The 24,507-nt window shown below is 34.5% G+C and overlaps 1 protein-coding gene across 2 annotated transcripts; it reads right to left on the minus strand.

The window, feature by feature from the left end:
• Positions 1-290: 290 nt before the first annotated feature.
• Positions 291-15,741, minus strand: CLUB (TRAPP II complex TRAPPC10/CLUB). 2 transcript variants are annotated; one of them, XM_039042070.2, is made up of 21 exons: positions 15,429-15,741; positions 14,614-14,843; positions 14,223-14,404; positions 13,631-13,814; positions 13,297-13,387; positions 12,722-12,882; positions 9,904-9,993; positions 9,577-9,738; positions 9,049-9,110; positions 8,776-8,866; positions 8,084-8,247; positions 7,765-7,972; positions 5,145-5,690; positions 4,804-5,016; positions 3,960-4,326; positions 3,769-3,859; positions 3,572-3,656; positions 2,084-2,273; positions 1,558-1,856; positions 1,089-1,182; positions 291-963 (listed from the first exon to the last, which is right to left on the minus strand). In XM_039042070.2, exons 1-21 carry the CDS (start codon positions 15,490-15,492, stop codon positions 788-790), a joined length of 3,750 nt encoding a protein of 1,249 aa, XP_038897998.1. In that variant the 5' UTR covers positions 15,493-15,741; the 3' UTR covers positions 291-787. The 2 variants fall into 2 exon arrangements, with proteins under 2 accessions (XP_038897998.1, XP_090173881.1); XM_090317755.1 differs by having other exon boundaries at positions 13,332-13,387; positions 15,429-15,623.
• Between the last annotated feature and the right edge of the window lie 8,766 nt (positions 15,742-24,507).

The raw sequence follows: 24,507 nt of genomic DNA on the forward strand, positions 1-24,507 counted from the left end.
ATCAAACAAATATAATCCGATGTGTATAAATGAAGCTAGTTATCTCCATTTCATGACCTTTGCTTTTCACGCACATGATGGTCTCATTGTATTATGGTTGATTACAAACAAAGAATTTTGGATTTATAGTATTTGTTAAATGTAGTTTTCAGTTTTATATATATTTATGCATAAACTAGTCCGAAAACTCACATATATTATTATTATTATTTTATAACACTATCAATAAATAGACACAAATCTTGAAGTTTATGGACTAAATTTATAGTTTAACCTGAGAAAAAAAGATGTTGATGTTCAAATGGAGAGGAAATGAATTATAATTATCGAAAGACTACAAGACAAATCAAAATCAATACACTGTACACTCAAATAGTATAATATTCTCTGGGGGGAAAACACTCCAATAAGAATTTGAGTTCGTTCCCCAAATGAACCGCCACCTATAATCAAACACAAACATTTCTTTTCTAAAAAAGGTGTTTCTATAATTGGCCTCTATATCCGTAGAAGGATGCATCATTACACTAAGATGTACTGTACATTGGCGAGGCTCGTTGAACTTAATCACGAGGACTACGAAAGTATGTAACCCAAACGTATCAGACTCCTTAGATGACCAAAAATCTGACCTGGGGGAGGGAGGGAAGGTGGAAGAGATGCAGGAGTAGCACCTAATTTGAATCTTTATGAACCTAATTTACGATGGGAAGGAATCCATTTTCGAGAATTTGGGAGTGGATAACTAACACCACCTACGACGACGACAAACATGCGTATAGAACACTCATGCTGGAATGCAGAATGACGAGCTGAGTGGTGGAGGTAAAACACGAACCAGGTGTGGAGCTGCAGGATTGCAACTTATGTTTGCCTCGTCGATATTTGGCAAACCAAGTTTAGGTGGACGAACATAGCCAGCCACCAGCGGCATGCATAGTATTGAGATCACCATTCTTGATCCTGGCATTGGAAAAGTGTAATCAAAATGACCGAAGAATTAAAATTTAATGATCTTTTTCTTCTAATACTTGCAAGTCAATTATCCACTAAGATTTTTTTGTAATTGATAGAAAGGGTAAACAAACCTTGGTTAGGGGAAAGAGAAACATGCCCTCTTTTCCTACCGGCAATCATCCAATTTTCGGACTTGGCATCGATTTCATATAACACATCATCAAGCTGCACAAGCAATAAACTTTGTTTAGCAACATTGAAATGAAAAAAAAATACAAGGACAAAAAGCTTTGTGTACTCCCACTTTCAGTTATAGGCTTACAGGTGACTATTATAATCCCAAACAACCAAATTAGCCGCCCAACACTTGCTCATAACCTTTCCAATAATCATGGGTTTTAAAAAAATCGGTAAAACACAGCAAGAGCTCGTTTCACTTAATTTGAAATAAGCTCAATTCAAACTATGATCAAGGAAAAAAAGTCATGTAGGACAATCATTCCTCTTTCAAACATTTAAATGAAAAAAGCAGACATACAAATGTGGAGTTTTTAACATTCATGTCCATGGAGTTTAGGATAATTCCATGACTAGACTTACATTGCATTTGGAATCTTCGTTCTCCTGTAAATTATTTAGCCTTTCAATCCTCCATTTCATAGTAATAAGCTGTCCGACTCTTAGGCCTTCAGAAGGAAGAGGAAGAAATCCAACAGCCAGGCAAGGGTCGAGCACTGGCCTTTGCAAAACTAGAGCGCTCTTGAACAGCAAGTCCTGTTTAGCATCTTCAGTTCCAGATGACTCTATAATAACAGGCACGTGGGCCCCGAGCGTTCTATCCCCAGATATCCCATATTGAATATTTAATATGCTTTCTGGACTTGTCACTTCACCTTCATCTGCAAACAAGGATTAATCATGGAGTTTAAAGTTTCACAACATTTCGAATTTTTATACACTAAACATAATTGGTACCATCGTGGATTGCATGTGAGAAATATATTAGATGTCTAGATATACGATGAGAGATGCGAGGTATTAATTAGGAGAACACATAATCTACCCGATCCTTCAATTAGATGCATAGATATCAGCTATCAATAATAAAATTATCAGTTGTCTTTACCTTCATAATTTGTTTTCCCCAAGCGTATACTAAAAAGAATTCCTGCTCTAGAAGAAGGAGAAATAACTAAAGGAAAGTAGCCAGGGGATGGTCTTCCATTGTCATTTCCATTATGAACAAACCCCTCTTGAAGATCAAGCCAGGCGTCATATACTGTCAATGTGGCCTTAACTTCAGAATGTATGATCACCTGGAAGTAACGTTTGAGCAATACGGCAGACAGTCATATAGAATATAAATCATGGCATAAATACTCACAAATCAGTTACAAAGAAAAAGCTAGTTGACGTTGTGGAGGTTAAGACTTAAGACTACTAAATCTCATTTACAAGATCCTTGCTAAACTTTTAGCAGAAGACTGAAAAATGCTTTTCCCTACATTATATTGAATTCCAAATTATATATATAAGCCAAAAAAACAAACAGTTTTGAGCCATGATGGAGGTGCTGAATAGATATGTTATTATCACAGCTTGTCCATTCAACTTAACAGAAAGTCAAGGGGGACGGCTGCAGGATAAAGTTTCAGGTAGATTCCTGGTTGGATAACCATCTCCCATTGGAGGTTTTATTTAAACTATTCTACTTGGATAATAGAAAAAATACTACTATCAAGGCAAACTTCTATTAGGATCCTTTTTAAGAAGATCCTTCATGATAGAGAGCCAGAAGAGCAAACTTTTCTTTACAATTGCTATCAGGATCCTTTTAAGAAGACCCTGCCTTCTTAAGAAGATCCTTCATGATAGAGAGCCAGAAGAGCAGACTTTTATTTACAATTGCTATTAGGATCCTTTTAAGAAGACCCTGCCCTCTTTTTGAAAGGCTGTTTCGAAGTAAAAAAGATGCCAAGGATGAGTGAAGTTTTCTTATTTGAGGATGGGAATAGATGCATATAGTATAAGAAATTAGGTTTTTATAGGAGATTGCAAAGAAAAATGAACATTTTTTAAGAACATTTCTTAATACCTTTCCTAAAAAATTAAAATGGCAAAATAATGATAATAATTGCCTTTAGGAGATGAGGTGCACGCCTCAAGCACAGTACATTGAGGGTGCTCCTTGGGGTGTGATTTTCTGGAAAGTGCACCTGGGTATCCCCTAGACACGATTTTAGATCACTCACCTTTTCAAACCATTTTTTTCCTTTTAGAACCCTTTACTTCAAGCCAACTCTTACTGCCCGGGAAATCTTAGGGGTTTGGTTTTCCATCCAAACATCCTCCCGGAAAGGAACCCTGTTAGCCGTGACCCTCCCCAGCTAACCATCCCTTATACTTTCAGATCAATTTCTCAGTTTATATGTGCACATAGCCATGGACATCAGGGGCTACTTAACCATCTAATCTAGACTTTGTTTACTTTCCAAATCCAAATCATGTTCGGGCCGATGACCAGAAAAAAACATCCCAACCAAAAATGATACATTCTCAATAATCTTGCATCTGACATAGAAAAGTAAGGCTCTAAACAAGAATACAGTAGTACCTGTAGAAGCAAAGTGCCATCGTTGCATTTATCAGCAATCCGTGTACTCACATGAAAGGGGTCAGTGAAGTGCACAGCTAGAGTCCTGGATATCAGGCAAGGTTGTATTAAATAAGAACCATATAAACAATTAAAGAAGAAAATTTCAAACAAAAAGATAAATGATATTGGAATTGCAAATTGGCATATAGATATACTTCTCAAACGTCTGGTTGTGAAAAGCTCCAAATTCGAGTTTCAGTGCTATTGTTCTCATCCCATCCACAATACTCAGTCTCTGAGAGGTGACTGCCCATAAAAGACAAAATATCATACATTTGAAGGCTTAATCAGAAAAGTAATAAATCTACAGTAGCACATAATTCTGCATAATTTATTCATTGTCAACCTGTGGTTGATCCTCTTGCAAGCCTCTCATTGATAGCATGAATTGGTATCCACAAAATAGAGGTCTCATTGCTTGCCCACTCTGGAAATTCTATTCTACCATCACTGAGGCACAACCGTTCGAAGTTCTTTGAATCAACGGTAGGTGCCATGTCAATTGAACTTTTCAACAAGTCGACATAGGTTTCCATCTCAATTTCACGAGATTCTACAATCTTCAAGCCAGGACCCGTGTCAATATGCAAGATTGCTCCTTTAAGGGAGTAATTGATGGGCCGGACAATGATTCCAACCCACTGAGGTTCATTTACGAGCAGAGGGGATGAAATGGCAGAAATAAGATCAACTAATGGTCTTGGTTTGAAAACCTAGAAAAGAAACAAATGTCTTCCGTTATTCAAATGTTAAACACATAGTTTGGGGGCAAACAAAGTATACCAAAGTCCCTTTACCTATAAAAATTTAACTCAAGTGATTGCTGCCAGATAACGCATCAAAATTCACTCATATATGATAAAGATCAAGTGTGGAGAGTTCACATTTAACGAGGAGAGTTCATAATTATCAAAGTGCAATAATTAATTAACAGCCACCATGCAAAAGTGAGCAATACAAATTGCGTATTGCCCCCACCATCCCACCCCCCAGTCCCCAACCGAGAGAGAGAACCTTCACATTCTTCTTCAGATGAATGCATGGAAATTAAATAGAAAAATGTAGGAGCAGATGGACACAATTTTTCTCTCCTACTTCAAATTCCTAATTCATAACTTTAAAGGGAAAACCTGCAACTAAATTATAAATTTGATTGGTTCGTCTTCTAAGCATAACTTTGTATTCATTACCTTCAAGATAGGTCTGGTCGGTTTCTCATAACTCATAAAATCATCACTGTCAGCAGGGTCATCCTTGGAAAAACTGTGAGATCGGAATCTCAGCTTCCCAATCTGGCCAGTAATAACCCCTAAAACATAAGAACCTGGTTTCTGAGGAGGCAAAGCAAGGGTAATAATATTACGACCAGGGTTTAGCACAGTTTCCGTGGAGCTCCTTATTGGCTGAAATATCAAATAAAAAAGATAAGTTACCCAAGTTGATACCAAATGAAACTCAAAAGACAGATTCTCAGAAGATAGATTAGCACGCAGCAAAAAGCTTCCAACCATGAATGGAGAAATAAACACACCTTAACACCTTCATCCGCATTGTATGTGGCCATCAAAGTAAGGCTCAGTGAATCAAGAGTTATATCATCAGGAAAGCCACTCCACACGGTAATAGACAGAGTGCCAGGATCACCATCACACAATTCTAGAGGGGGTCCAGGATTTCCAGAAAATGTAATTAATGATGAAACATCCAAGGGTACAGGATCCTTCATCTCACTGTGTGCAAGACGTATTACTTCTGATTGAAAAGCTTGGCGATCTTTTGTCAAAAATAAGCCTTTATCTAATGATAACAATCTCACACAAGACGAGAGGTAGCCAGCATCATCATTAAGTTTCTTTTGACATTCTGCCAAATTTGGAAGAACTTCAGCCAATAAATCCTGCCATCCTTCACCAGCAAAAAGGGCACAAACCTTCTCATATGACTTTGCAGCCAAATCGAAGTTACCATGCCTAAAGCTGACAGCAGCTATTTCACCATCGAGAACAACCCCGTGTCTTTTCCACCAGGATCGATGGTAATTTTCTGCAGCACCCTTAGTTAGCTCCAGATACTTTTTCTGAAAGCAACAAAAACAGACTCGATGAAAATTGAAAAATGCAAACCCTACAATATACAGGGAGATAATGACCACAGATTCAACAACCAAGAGATCAAATTTTATATAGTAGTAACGGAAACATAGCCATAAAGAAACCCAAGATGGATACATCCATAAGCATAAACAATTTATGAACTTTGAAATGCTATGTTGAAGAGGTTTTCAAATCGCCATTATGATCCACTCAATTCATACATAAAAGATCTTTGCCACACTCAAGCATCTCCAATTGAGTTAATTACAAGAAGAGTGTAGTTACAGAAAGATCTGGAAATGGAACATCAAAAACAACAGTTATTAGTCAAGTGAAAAACATCCCTCCAATCCCTTTTCTTGCCATTGAAAATCTGGAAGTTCAAATACCTTAACTGCATTCATCCAGAGGATTTTAACGTTCCCTTTAAACCTATGTCCAATTAACAGCTATACCATAATCTAAAATGATCGAAGCATTGAAACGACATGTTCCAACCAATCATTCAGTAGAAGCAATAGAGGAGCACAGACTTTGAGTTTCTTCTGATTCTTGACACGGGCAGCGCTCCAGGATCAAAAACCAGCCCTGAAACTTCTAGGTAATTTTTCAGTTGTGTTCAATCCATCACGACATATGAGCAAAAATAATTTCACTTTCGTTGACCTTCTTGCTTTCTAAATTGTCCAAGAGCCTACTTGGTCATACGGGATTTTTGTGACTATTAACGGAAGAATGAAGACTTGACAGTGTTAGATTAAGCTTGTTAATTGTCTTTTAATTATCTTCATATTTTGTATGGACTTTCTGTTTTGTACTGACATTATATGGCGCCATGTATATACTCCTTTCTGTTAATAATACACCACTGTAGCCACAGACCTTTGGTGAGAGGTTTACGCTCTTTTTTAGTGTTTGTCTGAATTATTCCCTACAGACTGCCATAATGGTACCAGAGCCCTGGCTCCTCTAGGGCATAACGATGGTGTTTCTTCAAGCTTAAATTTTCCTGCTCTTACAATATCAACTCCAATGGTAATGCCAGTAAATCCTCCTGTTCTAACACCATCAACTCCAATGGTAACGCCAGTACATCCTCCTGTTATATGACAGAGTTCACGCCCATAAACTATCCCCTACCATTTTTTTTTCCTAATAAGAAACTGAACCATTACTGAAAGAAAAATACAATGTCGTACAAAAAAGAGCCAAAAAAGAAATGAAGCAAACAAGAAAAAGGGCTTCCAATCAAGTAAAATAACACCTAATGGGTAATTAAAGAGTTAGTCAACAAAGCCCATAAGAAAACATTGAACCTAATAAAGGCCAAAACACCACTCGAAGACCTCTTTAGCCCTCTAAAGACTATTTTCATCTCTCCAAAGGCCCCATATAACACACCTCGACAAGTCACAAAAACTTTTCCCTCTCTCAAAATGGAGGATGAAGAAGAAACTCCTTAATAATCTCTCTGCAACTCGTATGTCTAGCCAAGCCTAAGCCCAACTTCTCAAAGAAAAGACTTTGAACTGGATAGGCTCAATCATAGCACCAGAGGAATGATCAAGGTTCTCAACTTGCCAAAAGAGAATTCAACACAAAAGCCTAATCAAAGTGGGAAACTCCTTAAAACCCGATCAAGATGTTGACCTTTCCATGAAATACCTGCCACACAAAATACTTAACCTTCTTTGGAATTTTCACTAGACAGAATCACTCGAGGCATTTGACTAAACAATGAAATAATGATTTTCAAGAGAAGCCTGTAAAAGGAGGACATAAAATGTATAGGTTTTAACAGATCTAATGTGTTCAGCATTATCTAAATGTATCAAACAAATACAGAATTGAAAATGTAACCAATTCCCACAATTCAAACATGAATGCATCATCCAACTAAAGTATCCAATCTGTAGTGCACATGTTTCATAGTTTGGTCCAACAAACAAATATTGAAAAGAGGGAACTGAGAGGCAAAAACTTTTGTAAAGCATAGTACATGATGTGCATCAATTCAAGGGTGGTAGTCTTTTGCAGGTATTGCTGCATGTTTTTTACCTCAAACTCCTCCACAGTAGATAAGCACTTCCACAGATCAGAACTAGAGATGGTTTCCTTCAAAGCATGTTCAGCAGCAACATAAATCTCAGCAAGTCTCATAGGTCGATCGATTGTGTTTTCAAATCCTGGGGAAGAGTAAGTACGTGACATGGAACTCCCATGTGTTTTATTAGGGGTCATCTTTGGTGACATATCTGGACCTGATCTGCCAATATAAACATAAGAGTAGGTAAATATGAATTAGAAATAATCAAGATCAGAAGAGAGAGATGACAAAGTATGTGTTCCTAAACATACAATTTTTATATTCCATTACCCATCAATAAAGGCTGGCCGCCCATCAAACATTTCAAGTGTATTTCCCGCAGAAAGGGAAGCCCTTCGGCGATTGGCCTCTCGCAACAGCAAAGAAGGTTCTAGAGGCAGTTGTTTCTTTTGAATACCAAAGTGCTTGACTCGTGGAGTTTCTTGAAGAATAATCTACATAAAAGAGTCATTTACATTTTTTTATAGATAAAATAGAAATTATCTAAATAAAGAATGACAGATCTTTATCAGTTATCAACACAGGGAAACCATGAAATAAGAAGAGATTACACGTTATCAGTTAAAGGAAACAGTTGCATGGTCGCAACTCACAATAATAACCAGTGAATGAAAAATTCTTAGCCTCTTTCTTCCTGTCCAATCGGATTATTCCATCAGATGGTTAAACTAACATTTTCATGCAGAGAGTAATTTTGAATTAGGACCTATAGGACAGGAGATGATTGAAATTATATAGCCTTTGATGCTAGTCATATTGTGGATTTTCATCACTGAGATATTAGACAACCCGTAAAGACTTCAAAGTGTCATTTTTATTAATAAATAAAATTAAAGGCTAGAGTCAAGCCATTGGATTTCCAGCATTTTGTCAATCAATCAGTTAACAGCAGAATGCAATTTCCTATCAATGAAGACACTCACAGACATGGACTGTTTTACCATGCCATATTCACAACTTACTTTTTCCTTTGCTAACACTTCTGATGAAGCATCAGGTGGAACAGAAGGCCAAACTGACGGCTTGGGCCAAGGTAACATGCTCAACGAAGCACTGGTCATAAGAAGTCAAGTCATAAAAAAAGAAATTGATTAAAAGGTAGGATGCTGAAATTTTTTTTCTGGCCAAATCATGAGTACCACAATACTCCGATGAAAGTAATTTAAATTCACGCAATCAATCTGCTGAAAGTAAGCAACTGAATATTGCTCTTGGTTGTTAATAATGAATCTCACCTGTTAACTGGACTTCTCTCTATATATGAACCATATCCAATTAACTCTGCGAGCCTCATAAACTGCCAAAATCACATGGCATCACTATTAGGTCTAACACGTGTTTGAATAATAAAACGTACACAAATTTTTCATTTGTAGTTTTACAACCTCCAAGAGAATTGTTAATTATTTGAAACATTGGATTTCTGTATACCGGTGAAGCATTTGACCAATTGCTTTTCAAATAAGAATGTTCTTAGAGCAATAATCTTGACAATAGCAATGTTTGAGTGTGTTTAATGTTGACAGACACGAGGTAGGAGAAAGGACGTGAGAAAAAGGCCTTTTAACTTAAGAAAAGAAGAGAAGCAATAGTAGTACTGGCACTACTTAGATGGAGGTAAAGTAAAGATGAAACATCACAGCATGATCCTTCTACTATTACACTACTATTACAACCTAAAATGAGATACATATTACAAAAAAAATATAAGCTGAAAAGAAAGTCTATCATTCTATTTCTTCCAGACAGAAGAAGAAATTTACCTTCACTCTGCATAATGAATAAAGATCACCCTGTAGGCGGAAAAACTCCTTTTCTGTATCTGGGGCCATAATGCCTTCACTAAAATGCGAAGCAATTGCATTGATTAAGGCCATGCAAGCAGTTGTTACCCAAACTTCACGCATACAGAAAGGTAATATGTTCTGAGGAATTTGAGAAAGAGGAAAAAAAGTTAAATGAAGAACGTGGAATGGAATAATAATAGAAATGGAAAAGAGATCCCAGCTAGCATAGCATTTGTAACTAGCTATACAAAGAATATTTCTTATGATACGCAGGAAGGAAAACAATATATAGAAAATAAACACCTCGTGGATAGCCAGAGCCTTTGAGAAGGCAATGATGAATGTATAGCCTCTTGAAGCAACTTCAAATGGTCTGTTCAGCTTGAATAATAGCTGGAAAATAACATATATGTAGGTGAGAAACAGTTCAAATCTTTAAGAAAATAATTCCTTTAAAAAACCTAAAGAAACAATGAAAAGCTGCCAAAAGTAGTACTCAACTTAGATAAAAATAACACTATAGCTATAAAAATGCAAATGTGAAATCTTATTTGAGGGAAAGTTTCATGTACCATATAGTAAATTGATTAGTTAGTAGCAAGCAAGTGTTACCATGTACCATCCATTATCCAATTGGCAACAATAACATATTGGTTGTATCCAGCTCCAGCATTATACAATATTTTTGCCTGTAATTATCTGTGCAAGTGTTCAATGTGTATCCGTGCATGAGAGAGATTTCTCATCAATGATCACGAAGTAAATCTAGTATTACCGTTAAGATTGTTAATTAGTAATAAGAAAAAGGTACTCAATATTACATGGTGGAGTTCTTTTTTCATGTCTTCAATTAGATCCAAACATGTCTTGATTATCGTTTTCCTCTAATACTTCCAAATCAAATTAAGATTGTTCTACATGGGTGGCCAACAAATTAACTGATTACAACTTAGAACTATCGGCCAACCTAAGTATTGTTAATGAAAATTATGGTTTATTATAATTCTCATAATTAGGTTTTCATTTCTTGCCTTTTCCATATTAATATTTGCCTTTTTTTGCTAGTTTCTTTTATTGTATTCTTGGAGTCTATCTATTCTGTTTTAAATCTCTCTATGAGGATCTCTGTTTCTAGCCTAAAAGTCGTTCGTATTTTAGTTCTTCGTGGGTTTTTGTTTCTAGCCCAGATCTGTGGAGAATTGATTCAGAAGTTTTCTTCAATTTCCATTATCTGCCACCTTGAATTTCATTCTTCGCTCAATCAGTTAACAAACTCAAGTTGGTCGCTACTCTACCACCTTGAGTTTGAGGGAGGGTGTTAATGAAAATTATGGTTTATTATAATTCTCATAATTAGGTTTTCCTTTCATGCATTTTCCATACTAATATTTTCCTTTTCTACTAGTTTCTTTTATTGTATTCTTAGAGTCTATTTGATAAGGAGCTGACCAACCGAGAAGCTCAACAAGATCAAGCCAACTCAAAAGAAGAGGAAAATGAAGCTCAAACTAGCTCAATTGAAGCTCATGCTGAAAATCCATGGGAGAACTTTCCAAGTCAATCCAATCATGAGGTAATCATTATGCCTCAAGGACCAATGACAAGAGCTAGAGCTAAAAGACTTGAAGAGGGATTAAATGCTTGCTTCCAAGCTAAATTTCCAGCCCATCATGAAGAGTTGCAACCCTTCAAGCTCCAAGAGTCACTTAGACACCCAAAAGTCCTAATGAATCTAGAAATTCAGATTCATCCACATGTTTAATGCTTGATGTATTAATTTATTTCAATGTATTTACATTTATTAAGGTTCATGTATGTAATTGAAGAGTTTTTATCGAACCTAGTCAATTAGGTGAAAAGTAATGTCCTTTCAAGTTGTCTTTTCAATTAATATAAATACCTATATATTGTGGTCATTTGAACAACACTTTGAATTTGAATGAAATTCCATTAGAGTTTATTCTCTCAAGCTTTATGCTTATTCTTTGTATTCTTGTGTTTAAAATGCATGTATTAGAACTTTCAATCTAGTTTGATCAATTAAATTGTGGAGAGTTCGAAATCTTGAAGTTAGGAACAAGTTCTCCTTTCTTCTTGATCATCGATTAGTCTACCAACCCAAATCTGTTTAGCTTTCTTGGGGTTGTTATCATTTTGTTTATTGGGGGTTATTCTTATTATCGTTGTGGGGGTTCACCTAGAATAAAGGGGTGTTCTCATACATGATTGAGGTAGTTCCCTTTATCACTATTTATTCTGTAATTCACAGTATTTTGATTAAGTTAATTGTTCAATACAATATACACAAAATCACAAGTATATCTCAATTGATTAAGGTATTAATAACTTTCTTGAAAGGTTAAAAGGTTTGAATCCATAGTTCATCCCTTCGATTGAACTAATAATAATTTTCTTTGATAGGAATTATAATAATAAAATAAATGATGGAACCCCACATCAAAGGAGAAGTCTCCAAGAATCCTCACAGGAGTGTTTATCATGAAACATAAAGTAAGTCAACAACAAATGATTAACCATCTATTATAGGAGACTAATTGGTTAACCTATAGCCTACGAACTAGGTAGGTAACTAACTAACTACTAGCTAAAACAATTAACTATTACCATTAAAATAAAAATTACAAAATAGTTATTAATTATGCTACATCAAATCCACAACACTTGAGCAACTATCTGAATAACCACTTAAAACAGTAAACAGTAAAATCTGTGCAAGATAAAAATGGAGATTGCATTAGCCAACATCATTGTCTCAAACATGCATACTTTCTATAGCGACCGGCAGCTTTCCAACTTAAACTCACATTTCACCAGCTATAAAATTCATTTTAAGCAGTCTTTTTATTTTTTATTATTATTTTTTTAGTACAATTACGGGTGAGGATCGAACCTTCGACTTTTAGGGAAGAAAGTCATACCAATTACCACTAAGTTAAAGCTTACTTTGGCTTAAGCAGTCAATTAGATTAAGAAGAATTGTAAAAGCAGATTAACAAACAAATTTGCAGGAAACTCAGAACAGAAAGGTACAATATTTGTCGATTGAAATTCAGCTGATGTAATCTTAAACAGTAACACAGGTAATCTTGGTAATGCTTACCTTTGATTGGCAGGCAAATAGATATTGTCTAAATTCAAATTCCCGGAATGAGTCATCTTGAACAATCTGTGTCAGTGGCTTGCTCCAAGGATTGAGCAATGTCGCTTGGTCGTCACCATGGTCAATTCCCCCAAAATCTCTCTGCTTCGCAATCATATTCACTACATAATTCGACTAGGTTATACTTCACCAACATAATGAAAATTACCATGACTAAGTGCTGGTACTCAAAAAAGTAGGGAAATAGTTTCCTTGCTGGAAAAGAAACAAAAACTCATTACAAGTACCATCATTGCCTGAATCAGTCCAATCGTCCAGGAAAGTGAAGTATGCACACGCATGCATGTGTGAGTAGAAAACAAAAAATAGAGTTGAGAAACCCTTGGCCAAAAAGTGATGTTATCAAGAGGCAGGAGGATGCATCCATCAGTAAATTAAAAATGTAGAAAGTAAGTTTCTATTGAAAGGGGAGTGTTATTCATTTTAATATCAAGTATAACTTAAAAATGTAGAAGTTTCTGCATATGGGGGAAAAGGGGATATAGACATATTCATACAATAAAGATGCATGACACCTGTTTCTAAATAGCAGAGCTCTAGTTCATCATACTCGCGTAATGCATCTTCATGAAGCTGAGCCATCTCAAACATAAATGCCAAGCTTTCCTGGGATATAATGAAGTGTTAAAAGATCCCAAAAAACTACAAGAAAGTGAAAATTGCTATGATAAGTACGTCGAAATGGGTTTAATTAAACAGGAATTTAAGTAATTAGAGAAAACACCCTTTACTTACATAAAATGGCCTAGAACCTCTAAAGTCATTGGTGTGGTCTAAAGTCGAAAACAATTGTGATAATAAAATTAACATTCAGGAACCTCTATGTCCAAGCATTGGCAAATGACAAACCTTCAAAATAAAGAAATTGCAGAAGTTCCAAACTGGCATCAAGCGTTGTTCGCTTAGCTTGCGGATCTCATCTTCATAAAACTGGACACGTCTATCCAGGGTATTTCTTATGGACTCCATTATCTTGGACTCCAGATCCTCCCAAAAATTTGCTTCAGGGCAAAGTATGTCTAATTTACAGCACCTGAAAAAAGCATATAAACACATTCACCAAGATGCTTTTAACCTTCATTTCATCTTTGAGGCCCAGTAATAAATGCATCTCATAAGGTGTTGAATATTTCACATCATCAGCAACATGGAAACTATAATAGTATAAGAAATATAACTGGTAAAATCTATGGAGATAGCAAGCTTTAATTGATTGAGGCCTTAGACTGTGCAATAATATAGTAAGATGAATGTATGACTACAATGACACGTACCGAAATCAGGTATAAATTAAAAAGGCTGTGAAGTTTCTGAAGTGCGAACTATCTATATATAAAATCAACTAAAGAGGTACTAACTTTCTATTTGTGAATACATGAACCTATGAGTAATAATAAATATACTTGTAAAAAATAAATATACGTCCAAGTACTATATTTACCTTTCTCTCTTCTTCGAGCTAAAATCAGCTTCAAGTTTGCTATACACTTTTTTTGCCTGTTTGGTGGCTTGATCGTTATTTGGGTGAGCTTTAGATACAAATACAATAAACCACTCCCGCTCATCATTTTGGACAATTAGTTTCAAACGTGGTTTAAGAATAGTCTTGAACTCATCAAGATCCTAAACCAAATGAAAAGAAAAGTGTAAGTTTAGTTCTAGGAAAGGTATGAAAAAAATAGGAGTATCGTGATTAGTCAAATGTAGTAGTAAGCTCAAACTATTAAAGAAACTTCAATAGTTTCAACTTCACATTCATCAACTCAAAATCTGTCCAAGTTAGTTCCCAAAACCATATAAATGCTCTTAAGAACAATCAAACCTTTAGTTACCTCACAGGTGACAAGAACAACTGTTGCATATGGTTCACGAAACCAAAATAAATACTGCTCTTGAGGGAACCTACTGCGTAGTCGTGCATCAGTAGTCAATATGAACTCAGCAGGCAACTTGTCAACTAAGACAGGATTACGTGTCTTGTTATTCAAACAAGCTCTTTTGAACGGTAATCTCTCCTCGAATCCGTTCTTCACAGTAGGCCACAGGTCACTGACGTCTTCAACTGAAAGTAATCAAAAGCGAAAACATTAGCTACACTATGAACGTAAAGAAAGGACATATCTTTCACAGTTATAAAGACATCCAAGAATGATTGAGATATCGATCTTCCTGAAGAGAACTTGGCACAACTACCGTTCAAACACAAATTGCTAGCAAGGAAGTGGAAGGCAGCCAAAATTCAGGCAACAAGCATAAAGATAAGGACTTCTAAGCACTTACCAATAACAATCTGGAAACGATTCAATCTTAGAACAAAAAACAGGAAGAAAAAGAAAGAAAAGTGTGAGGTCTCATGCAAGGTCTTCAATGCCATATCAAATTTGTTCTTAAAAAGTAATGAAGCAGATTAGATATTTGAAACCAAAACCAATGATATCACAGCTGGAAAAGTGACAATGTGTTAATTAGAATACACTAGAGCAAGCATCTACTATCATTTCTGAAGCTAACTACCAATTGGCATTACGGAAAAAGTAAGAGTAAACTCAATTCCAGTTCAAATCGGCAAGTGTAAAGAAAGGAGATCAATAAAGCTCATAATTAAGCTAAAAATTGGAAGCGGGGTGGAGGGAAAATGGAGGTTCACCAGCAATTACGAGGCGGTCGAAGGAACTCTTTATCGTCTGGAACTGAGCTAGGAAATTGGCCATCCTCAATCTGTGGGAAACAATTGTAGATCATAGATCCATGGAGAGCAAAGGTCGCTGCAGAGAGAACGAAAGAGAGAGAGAGAGAGAGAGAGAGAGAGAGAGAGAGGTTCAGTGAGTATGAATCTAACTGTGGTGAGCACCGTGAGGTTGGCTGAGGAAGAGTTCCCGGCGACCACAAATCTAGTGCTTCGCGTCCTATGTTACGGCTTACGGCAACCAATCAGGACTTTCAGATTCCCTCACCAATTCAATACGGGAAAAAAAAATGAAAGATTAAATAATGTATGGTATTTAATGTATGGTATTTAATGTAAATCCTATTTATACTAAACTTAATTATATGAATCGAATTCACATAATTAATATTTGAATCAAATTCAAATATTTATTTCCTCTCAAATAATGTATCAAATACATTATAGTAATTATATCATATATATAATTAAGTAAAAATTAATTATATCACATATAATTAAGTAAAAATTAATTATATCACATATAATTAATTCTCTCAATTAATTTGAATAACTGAAATCATTCCGAAATTGATTCCCATAAAATCCCTGTTGAGCTACAGAAGGACCTCATAGACCTGTAGATTGAAACTCAAATGGTACTTGAATAATTAATTAAACTTCTTTAATTAAATTATTCGACATCCATTAACTGTCAACGACACAATGACCCTTTTCTAAAGTTACATCTAACCCGATAGCTCGTAAGTACACAATGACCGATAGCTGCACTAAAGCCCGATAGCTGCACTTTTCGCACTACAGATATATTTTTGTGTGTATTGGATATAACCAGTCAACAACACAATGACCCTTCACAAATTGCTCGTAAGTACAGCTGGGCCAAAATTACTGTTTTGCCCTTATAGTTACATCTAACTCCTTAAGTATTACTGTTTCTTTTGATGAATAATAAGTCATGGTCTAACTACGATCAAACCCCTCTCGGTACAGGAGAGAGCATACCATCACATTGTTCAAGCCTTGGAGTCAACCCTTAAGGGAACAATTTGTCTATTTACCCCGATATTGGGGAAGGAATGAGTTCCGTCTTGTGTAGTTGTGTTTCCAGCTCCCCATCAGACGAATTCCTAAAGTTGTAGGCTTATTGAGTCGGTGATCTGGCCATTCTCACCCATACAAATCAAAGGATTACTTTCATAGGCAGGAGTTCACTACTCATTCAGGATTCAGATCATGTCATCTATGGTCATCCTGGTGAAATGTAAGTCTCTATTAAAAACGGTGTTATATAATGAGACTAGTCATTTCGTGGTCTGGTCTTATACAAACTCCTTTGTATAGAATACCCCCGCTCACATGTCTCTACATGAATGATAAGAATCAAATCATTTGTAGCACTTTACAACAATTGTAACAACTACAAAGCGGGTCGTACTCGTAGTGTCACCAGGATAAGGTATCCAACCTTATCCATCTAATACAGACCACTTAGGTTATCACTTAAACATGATCCACCTGTATGTCTCTACATATATGTGTAACCTATAGATGATAACCATGGATATTAGTTTATTTGTTTGTGAGTTTAACGTTATTAAATGTCAAATAAAATATCTCATATTTTATTAAATAAATAAATCATTTGTAAAATATGATTACAAGCTACATAACCTTACGAGATTTAGGGCATCCCCAACACAGTCAAACATGGCTTCAATAAACCGAATCACATTCAAATTACAAAATATATAGAGGAAAACATAAAGACTAGAAAGGGATAGAAAGCGTTATATGATGATCCTTCCATGGATAGAACCACATTCAAATTACAAAATACATAAAGGAAAACTTAAAGACTAGAAAGGGAAAGAAAGTGTTATTCGGTGATTCGACTCCATATCTAAGATAAAATCAACCCTCAATTGATCTACGATCGTCTCTAGCTTTGAAGACCCTCTTCTATATGCTCGGGTCTCTGTCTTTCAACCTCAAAGATCCCAAGATTTAATGCCCTTACTTGAAGTAATGAAGAAAATATATAGAGCTCAATATGCGATAGGATAGTGTTGTGATGCTATCCCAAAATTAACCTAGTACAGGACAACATCGTGATACTGCATGTAGTGTAGTTCTCGTAGCATTGCGTTGCTAGGTTATAGTGTCATGACTTTGTCCTGTTTTACACTCTCGAATTTCTGGCATCGAACCTAGCGTTGCAACACTTCTTGGTCGTCTTTTTCTTCCATACCCCCCCCCCCCCGGCATTAGGACCATTTTAACCTCCTGAAGACTATTTTCTTCAATTGTTACCCAAATGCTCGGTTCCCACAAGACAATATAAAATAGACATCAAAGAACACATTTTTCGTATGAAAACTAACAAAAACTTAAGCCCTAGAAAACACTTTTTGGATGCTTTTCAATAAACAAGACAATTTGTACAATATATCATGTTATATATCGAACAATATATGCGATGTATATTTGTATTTTTCAGTATATTTATAAAACATACAAAAAAATAAACCACAGTTTATACGATGTATATTTACATTTTCTAATACATTACCATATATGTTATATACTTGAGATATCAATGGAAATATGATTAATTTTCAACTATAAATATAGAAGAAAATATACGAAATCTCCTAAAATGAAGTAAACATTAATTTGAAATATTATGTGTTAAATGACTATCAATTAAAATTAATAAATGACAAAAACACAGTAGAAAATTTGAAAATGATGTTAATATGAAAAGAATTAAATATTTTGAAAATCGGTATAAAACTAAAACGGAAAGCTCTTAACAAAATAATTCAAGATCTAGAGTATTTATGAAATATATGGTGTACAAACAATTTTCTGTGTAAAAATTAAAAAAAAAAAAAAAAAAAACTAAAACGAAGTTGAATCAATTTAAACTCTCATTTAGAGAATTCACTTTCTAAAATATTTAATGGATAATTTTTTTATTCATCTTTGAATGCATGAATTGGCATAATATTAGAAAAAAAAATAATGAAATTAAATTAATAGTAGTGGTTTTTTTAATCAATATGAATATTTTTTTCCCATCTTCTTGTCTTTTTCTATTTTTTTTTAAGAACAATACATTTAACATCAATTTTTCATTAAATACTCACTTTTAGTTTAGTATTATTGTCTATTAATTAAGGGGTAGTTGCAAGAATAACAAAAGAAAAAAAAATTTAAGAGAAAATTACTTTTTTGGTCCCTGAAGAATTAGTGCATTTAATCCCTAAGGTTTCAATTTTAATATAAAAAAGATTTATAAATACTGAATTGGCAAAATGATATGGAATGAAAAATATTTGTTAATCTTTTCCTTTCTTTCTTCCTCCTCTCCTCCCTTTCCATCCTTTCTCATTGTCTTTTCTCTCGGATCTCAATTCTCACATTTTTCAACTCTCTCTCCCCCGTCCACCGACACCAAACTCCATTACCAAATCTTTAATTTGTTTGCCCAATACAATCTCAATGGAAAACTCCAAGGGTGTGCTCTCTCCCTCATCCAATCCCCCAAATTGCTCATATTATGGGTGATTTAGGGCCAAAGGGTATAATTGACAAAAAAAAATAAAAATAATAATGTCACTAAAATCATAGGGTTTGGACTAAAAATAGCACCCTAGGTCTAAAATGGACCAAGAAAGAAGATTAATCTAGGTCAAAGCCTAAATTGGTTTGCTTGGTTTCGGCCTTGGCTAGGCCCTGTCTCAACTAAGTCCGAGATCGACCCTAGCAAAATAGCAAAGGGCATATCTCACGCATGTAGTGGTTGATTTAGTATAGACCCTCAACTCTAGCTAGCATGCAAATGTGTCCCCCATTTAGGCCCTATTTTAAATCCCATTCCATGCATTTAGTAATTACACTAATTCCCATAAATACAACTCTGAGAAATTAAGAAGTCGTGTAGGGAGTGAGTCAGACTATACAACTTCATTTTAAAATTACTTTTAGATTTCTTTTTGTTTATTTTTTTTTATAAGACTTCAACTTCAATAATTCTTCATTTTTTAATTTCTTCTTTAACTTCTACTTGGTTTCTTCTTCAACTTCCTCTCCTTATTTGTGGGATAAGTTTTTTACTTTATCTTTCTTATTCTTTTTAAGTTTGTTATTTTATTTATATACATTTGGTTTTCATGTTTCAATTACTTTTGATTTATACATTTTAATTTTCATGTTTTAATTATTTTTATACATTTAGTTTAAATCATGATAGTTGGACCTTAAATCGAACTCCAACAAATAAACGAAGTTCAAGATTAATATAAATTGAAAAAGGAAAATAAATTAGCTGCAGATTTAACTAACTGAAAGTGTCTATAAATACGTATTGAATTTCTACTTTATGCATTTTTTTTCCACATGCTTTTGTACTTGGGAGAACTTTGATCAATAAAAATCCCTCCAAGAAACTTGACAACACATCAACAATTTAAATAAATCATTCTTATTTTTTGTTTTAATTTCTTTATTTTATATTTATTTTATTAATTTTTGAAATAATTTATGATCCTTAAGTAAACATTTTCTGCTATGAGTATTGTAAAGGCTTTATTGCGTAATCGAATAAGAGACCAATGGATGAATGATTGACTTGTAGCATATATTGAGAAAGATTTATTTGATAAAATAGATAATGAAATTATTATGCATCAATTTCAAAAATAAAATCCCATGTAAGACAATTATGAGGTACAAAAGTAAGTAAATTTATGAATATTTAGAATTATTCACTTATAAATTATTTTTGTTTAATTATAGAGCCTTTAATAGGATATACTAGTATACAACAGAAGCAAACAAAATCAATAAGCACTCTAATTACATTTAATTTGAGTTCTAAAACATGCTTTTGCAGAAAATCACAAGTGGATTTCAAATAAATATACCTTTGATGAATTCTTCCAAATCCAAGTTGCTCTCCACTTGAATTCAGCTCGAAATCGACAGTAAACCACTAAGAGATCTTATCTACTATTCTCAGCCTTGAATTTGAGTGGTGGAACTCGAATTTGAGTGAATTTGTGAGGTTATTTTTCTGGATTTTAGAGGGAGAAGAAGATGATGCAGAAAACAATTTTTCCAACTTCAAATTCTCATTCTTCTTCAATTCTGTGTGTTTTATCACTCTTCATCATGCAGGCACTCACTAGCAACAACATTATTGCCAACAGCTGCTTGAAGATGGAAGTAGAACTGTATGTGATTGCATGAAGAACACCTCATGCTTGGGTATTTTGGGGAAAACCCCACTTAGGCTTTAATTTTCCAATTTTCAAATTTTAAATTCACATTTCAATTAATTTTTTAGTTAACTAAAATATAATTTGATTAATTCATAATTAATCAATTTTTTTTTTAAAAAAATCCAATTTCTTAAATTGGATTAAAATTAGAAATTAATTTGATTTTTAATTAATTAAACATATTTAATTAATTAATCTAATCTAATATCAAATATTAAATTAATCACACACCTAATTTTAAACATGGATCCTATTCATGTAATTAATATTTAAATCAATATTTAACTATAATTAACACTCCAATTACGTTTAATTTCAATAAATTAAACGTTTATCATATCAAATATAATTATACAAACCTTAATTTCAATTTGAACATTTTCAAATTGAAATTCAATTTAAACAATTCAAATTGATATTATTTCAAATTCACTCAATTTAATAATTCAAGGTGTTCATGTTTTATGAGCTCGTAGAAGGACCTTACGGACCTACAGATCATGAGCTCCAACGATTTAAGATTAATTGACTAATACTCTTTAGACCAAATTAATCAGTATTCGTTAACTATCAAGTCACATAACTATAGTTCGATAGTTGCACTCTCCTCACTGTAGATATATTTGTGTCCACATGATTTAACCATAACCAGTAAGTTGACCCTTCATAGGTTGTTTGTAATAACGGCTAGGTCAATATGCTGTTTTACCCATGATATTACATCTTGCTCCTTAAGTTCCACTGATCCTCTAATGAACAATTGGTTAACCATTTATCATATCAAATATAATTATACAAACCCTAATTTCAATTTGAATATTTTTAAATTGAAATTCAATTTGAACAATTCAAATTGATATTATTCCATCACTCAATTTAATAATTTAAGGTGTTCATGTTTTATGAGCTAGTAGAGGGACCTTATGAACCTACAGATCATGAGCTCCAACGATTTAAGATTAATTGGCTAACACTCTTTAGACCAAATTAATCAGTATTCGTTAACTATCAAGTCACACCACTATAGCTCTTCCACTCTCCTCACTGTAGATATATTTGTGTCCACATGATTTAACCATAACCAGTAAGTTGAGCCTTCATAGGTTGTTCGTAATAACGGCTAGGTCAATATGTTGTTTTACCCATGATATTACATCTTGCTCCTTAAGTTCCACTGATCCCCTAATAAACAATTGGTTTGTGATCCAATCACTAAACTGAATTCTTTTCAGACTAATGAGAGGGTGGGACCCCTTGTTCAAGAGCTAGATTCAGTACTTAAGAGAACAACCTTTCTTTGATCCCTAAATTGGGTCGGCATGAACACCTTATTGCACCCTATGTCCCCAGCTATCTACCCGGTCTTACCCCTGAAATGGGAGGCTTATTGAGCCAGCGCGATTGAGCCAACTCTTACCTATGCAAATCTAGGGATAATCCCGAATAAATAGGAGTTCATAGTTAGCTCAGGATTAATATCGAGTTACCAAGGTCATCAAAGCGAAATAGTTAGTCTTAAATAGTAAATAGTATTATAAAGTAAGAGTGACTTATTTCTTAGTCCGATCTTATGCAAAAGCATTGCATAGGCCGCCCCCACTCCTCATGTCAATACATGAACGAATTAGGATCACTTTGTTTGTAGCACCTTTACAACAATTTGTAGTCGCTACAAAGTAAGCTGCATCCAATAATGTTATTAGAATAAGGTACCCAAACTTATTCGTATACTATAGACCATTTTGGCTATTTACTCGAACTTGATCCATCTTTATGTCTCTACATAAAGTTCAAGTATTCATGTAATAGTCATGGATCTTAGTTTATTGGATTTAGACTTTATGATGTAGTTTAAAGATTCAATAACAACTTTATTGAAGAAATGTTGAATAACATTTTTTATTGATAATAAAATATGTTTAACTTTACAAACGGCGAGTTTTTGGACATACAACCCAACAATACTGCCACTTTGACTAAAACTCCAGTGGATAAATATATACAATGTTGAGTACAATGAGAGAATGAAAGATATAAATACAATAAACTAGGGCATCAGATGCCCACAAATTCTTCCACTTACCCTAGTGATAAGTATCTCGTAGATCTAGTCTTACTATGTGACCCTCAAACACTTTAGTCAAGAGGACCTTTGTAAATGGATCAATTAAGTTGTTTTGTGAGGCTATCTGCGTGACGATCATGTCTCCTATGTGTACAATCTTCCTAATGAGATAGTACTTCCGCTCGATGTACTTTCCACGTTTATGGCTCCAAGGTTCCTTTGAATTTGCAACTACTCAACTGTTATCACAATATAGGGTGACTGGTAGGTGCATATTTGGAACCACTTCCAAATCAGTCAGGAACTTTTTGAGTCATATTGCTTCTTTTGCTGCTTCACTTGCAGCTACATACTCAGCTTCTATTGTGGAGTCAGGAATATAACTTTGCTTCGTACTCCTCCATACTACTTCTTCTCCATTCAGATTGAATACTGACCCAGAAGTCGATTTCTTTGAATCAATATCGATCTAGAAGTCAGAATCAGTGTATCCAATAAGGATGAGATCCTTAGTACCATACACGAGCATATAATCCCTTGTTCTCCGAAGATACTTGAGGATATTCTTAACGGCAGTCCAATGATCATATTCTAGATTGGACTGAAACCTGCTGAATATTCCAACTGCGTAGCATATGTCGAGACGAGTACACAACATGACATATATTAAACTCTCTATTGCTGATGCATATGCAATTCGTTTCATATCCTCAACCTCTTGAGGTGTCTTAGGATTTTGTTCCTTTGACGGATGAATTCCATGTCTGAAAGGCAACGTTCCTTTCTTGGAATTTTACATTTTATATCTAGACAACATCTTGTCTATATAAGATGCTTGAGATAGTTTAAAGTATGTTCATGCAATTTTGAACTATTTGGATCCTAAGAACATACTGTGCTTCTCCCAAATATTTCATTTGGAATTGTGTGGCCAGTCATCTCTTAACGTCAGCTAGAAATTCTACTTCATTTTCAATTAATAGAATATCATCAACATACAACATCAGAAAAGCGACAGTTGCTAACGATTTTCTTGTAAACACAAGGTTCGTCAATATTTTGTTCAAAGCCATAAGATTTGATCGCAGTGTCAAATCTCATATTTCAGGATTTAGATGCTTGTTTTAACCTAAAAATGGATCGATTAAGCTTGCTGTCACACCCCCTCCCTAGCCTTAGCCCCCAAGACTTGGAAAGGAGCATGAGGATACACCAGTAGTATTCCAAAACAACATTTTAATATAACATTTCCCCCTTATCTATTAAAGAATTTAACATATTTACAATAATCTATCTAACTTTCATACATATAGTTCAATTTCCTATATTCTTTTATCACATGATCCGAGCCGTGCCCTGAGAGTTTACCAAGTCCCGGTGTTATGGTGGTTTGTAGACTCCTTCCTGAACGCTCCGCTTTGTTACCTGGGAGGGAATATAAGAAAACATTTGGAAGAGTGTGAGCTACGAAGCCCACTGAGTGGTGCTTTTAAAATAATAATCATTTTGCAAAACATATTTTGGGAAGTCAATCACATAATCACAATTTCAGTATAATTTATGCATGATCATGTGTAAATTCATTCAATCATCATCCTCCAGTTCCATGCTATACTTGGCATGTTCATATCATATACATACTATCAATCATAACAACTTTTTATGGAAACTTTCCTATAACCCACTT

The sequence above is a fragment of the Benincasa hispida genome, chromosome 9 (genome assembly GCF_027475165.1).
Source record: "Benincasa hispida cultivar pf3 chromosome 9, pf3_genome.v1.1, whole genome shotgun sequence".
Classification (NCBI taxonomy): Eukaryota; Viridiplantae; Streptophyta; class Magnoliopsida; order Cucurbitales; family Cucurbitaceae; genus Benincasa; species Benincasa hispida.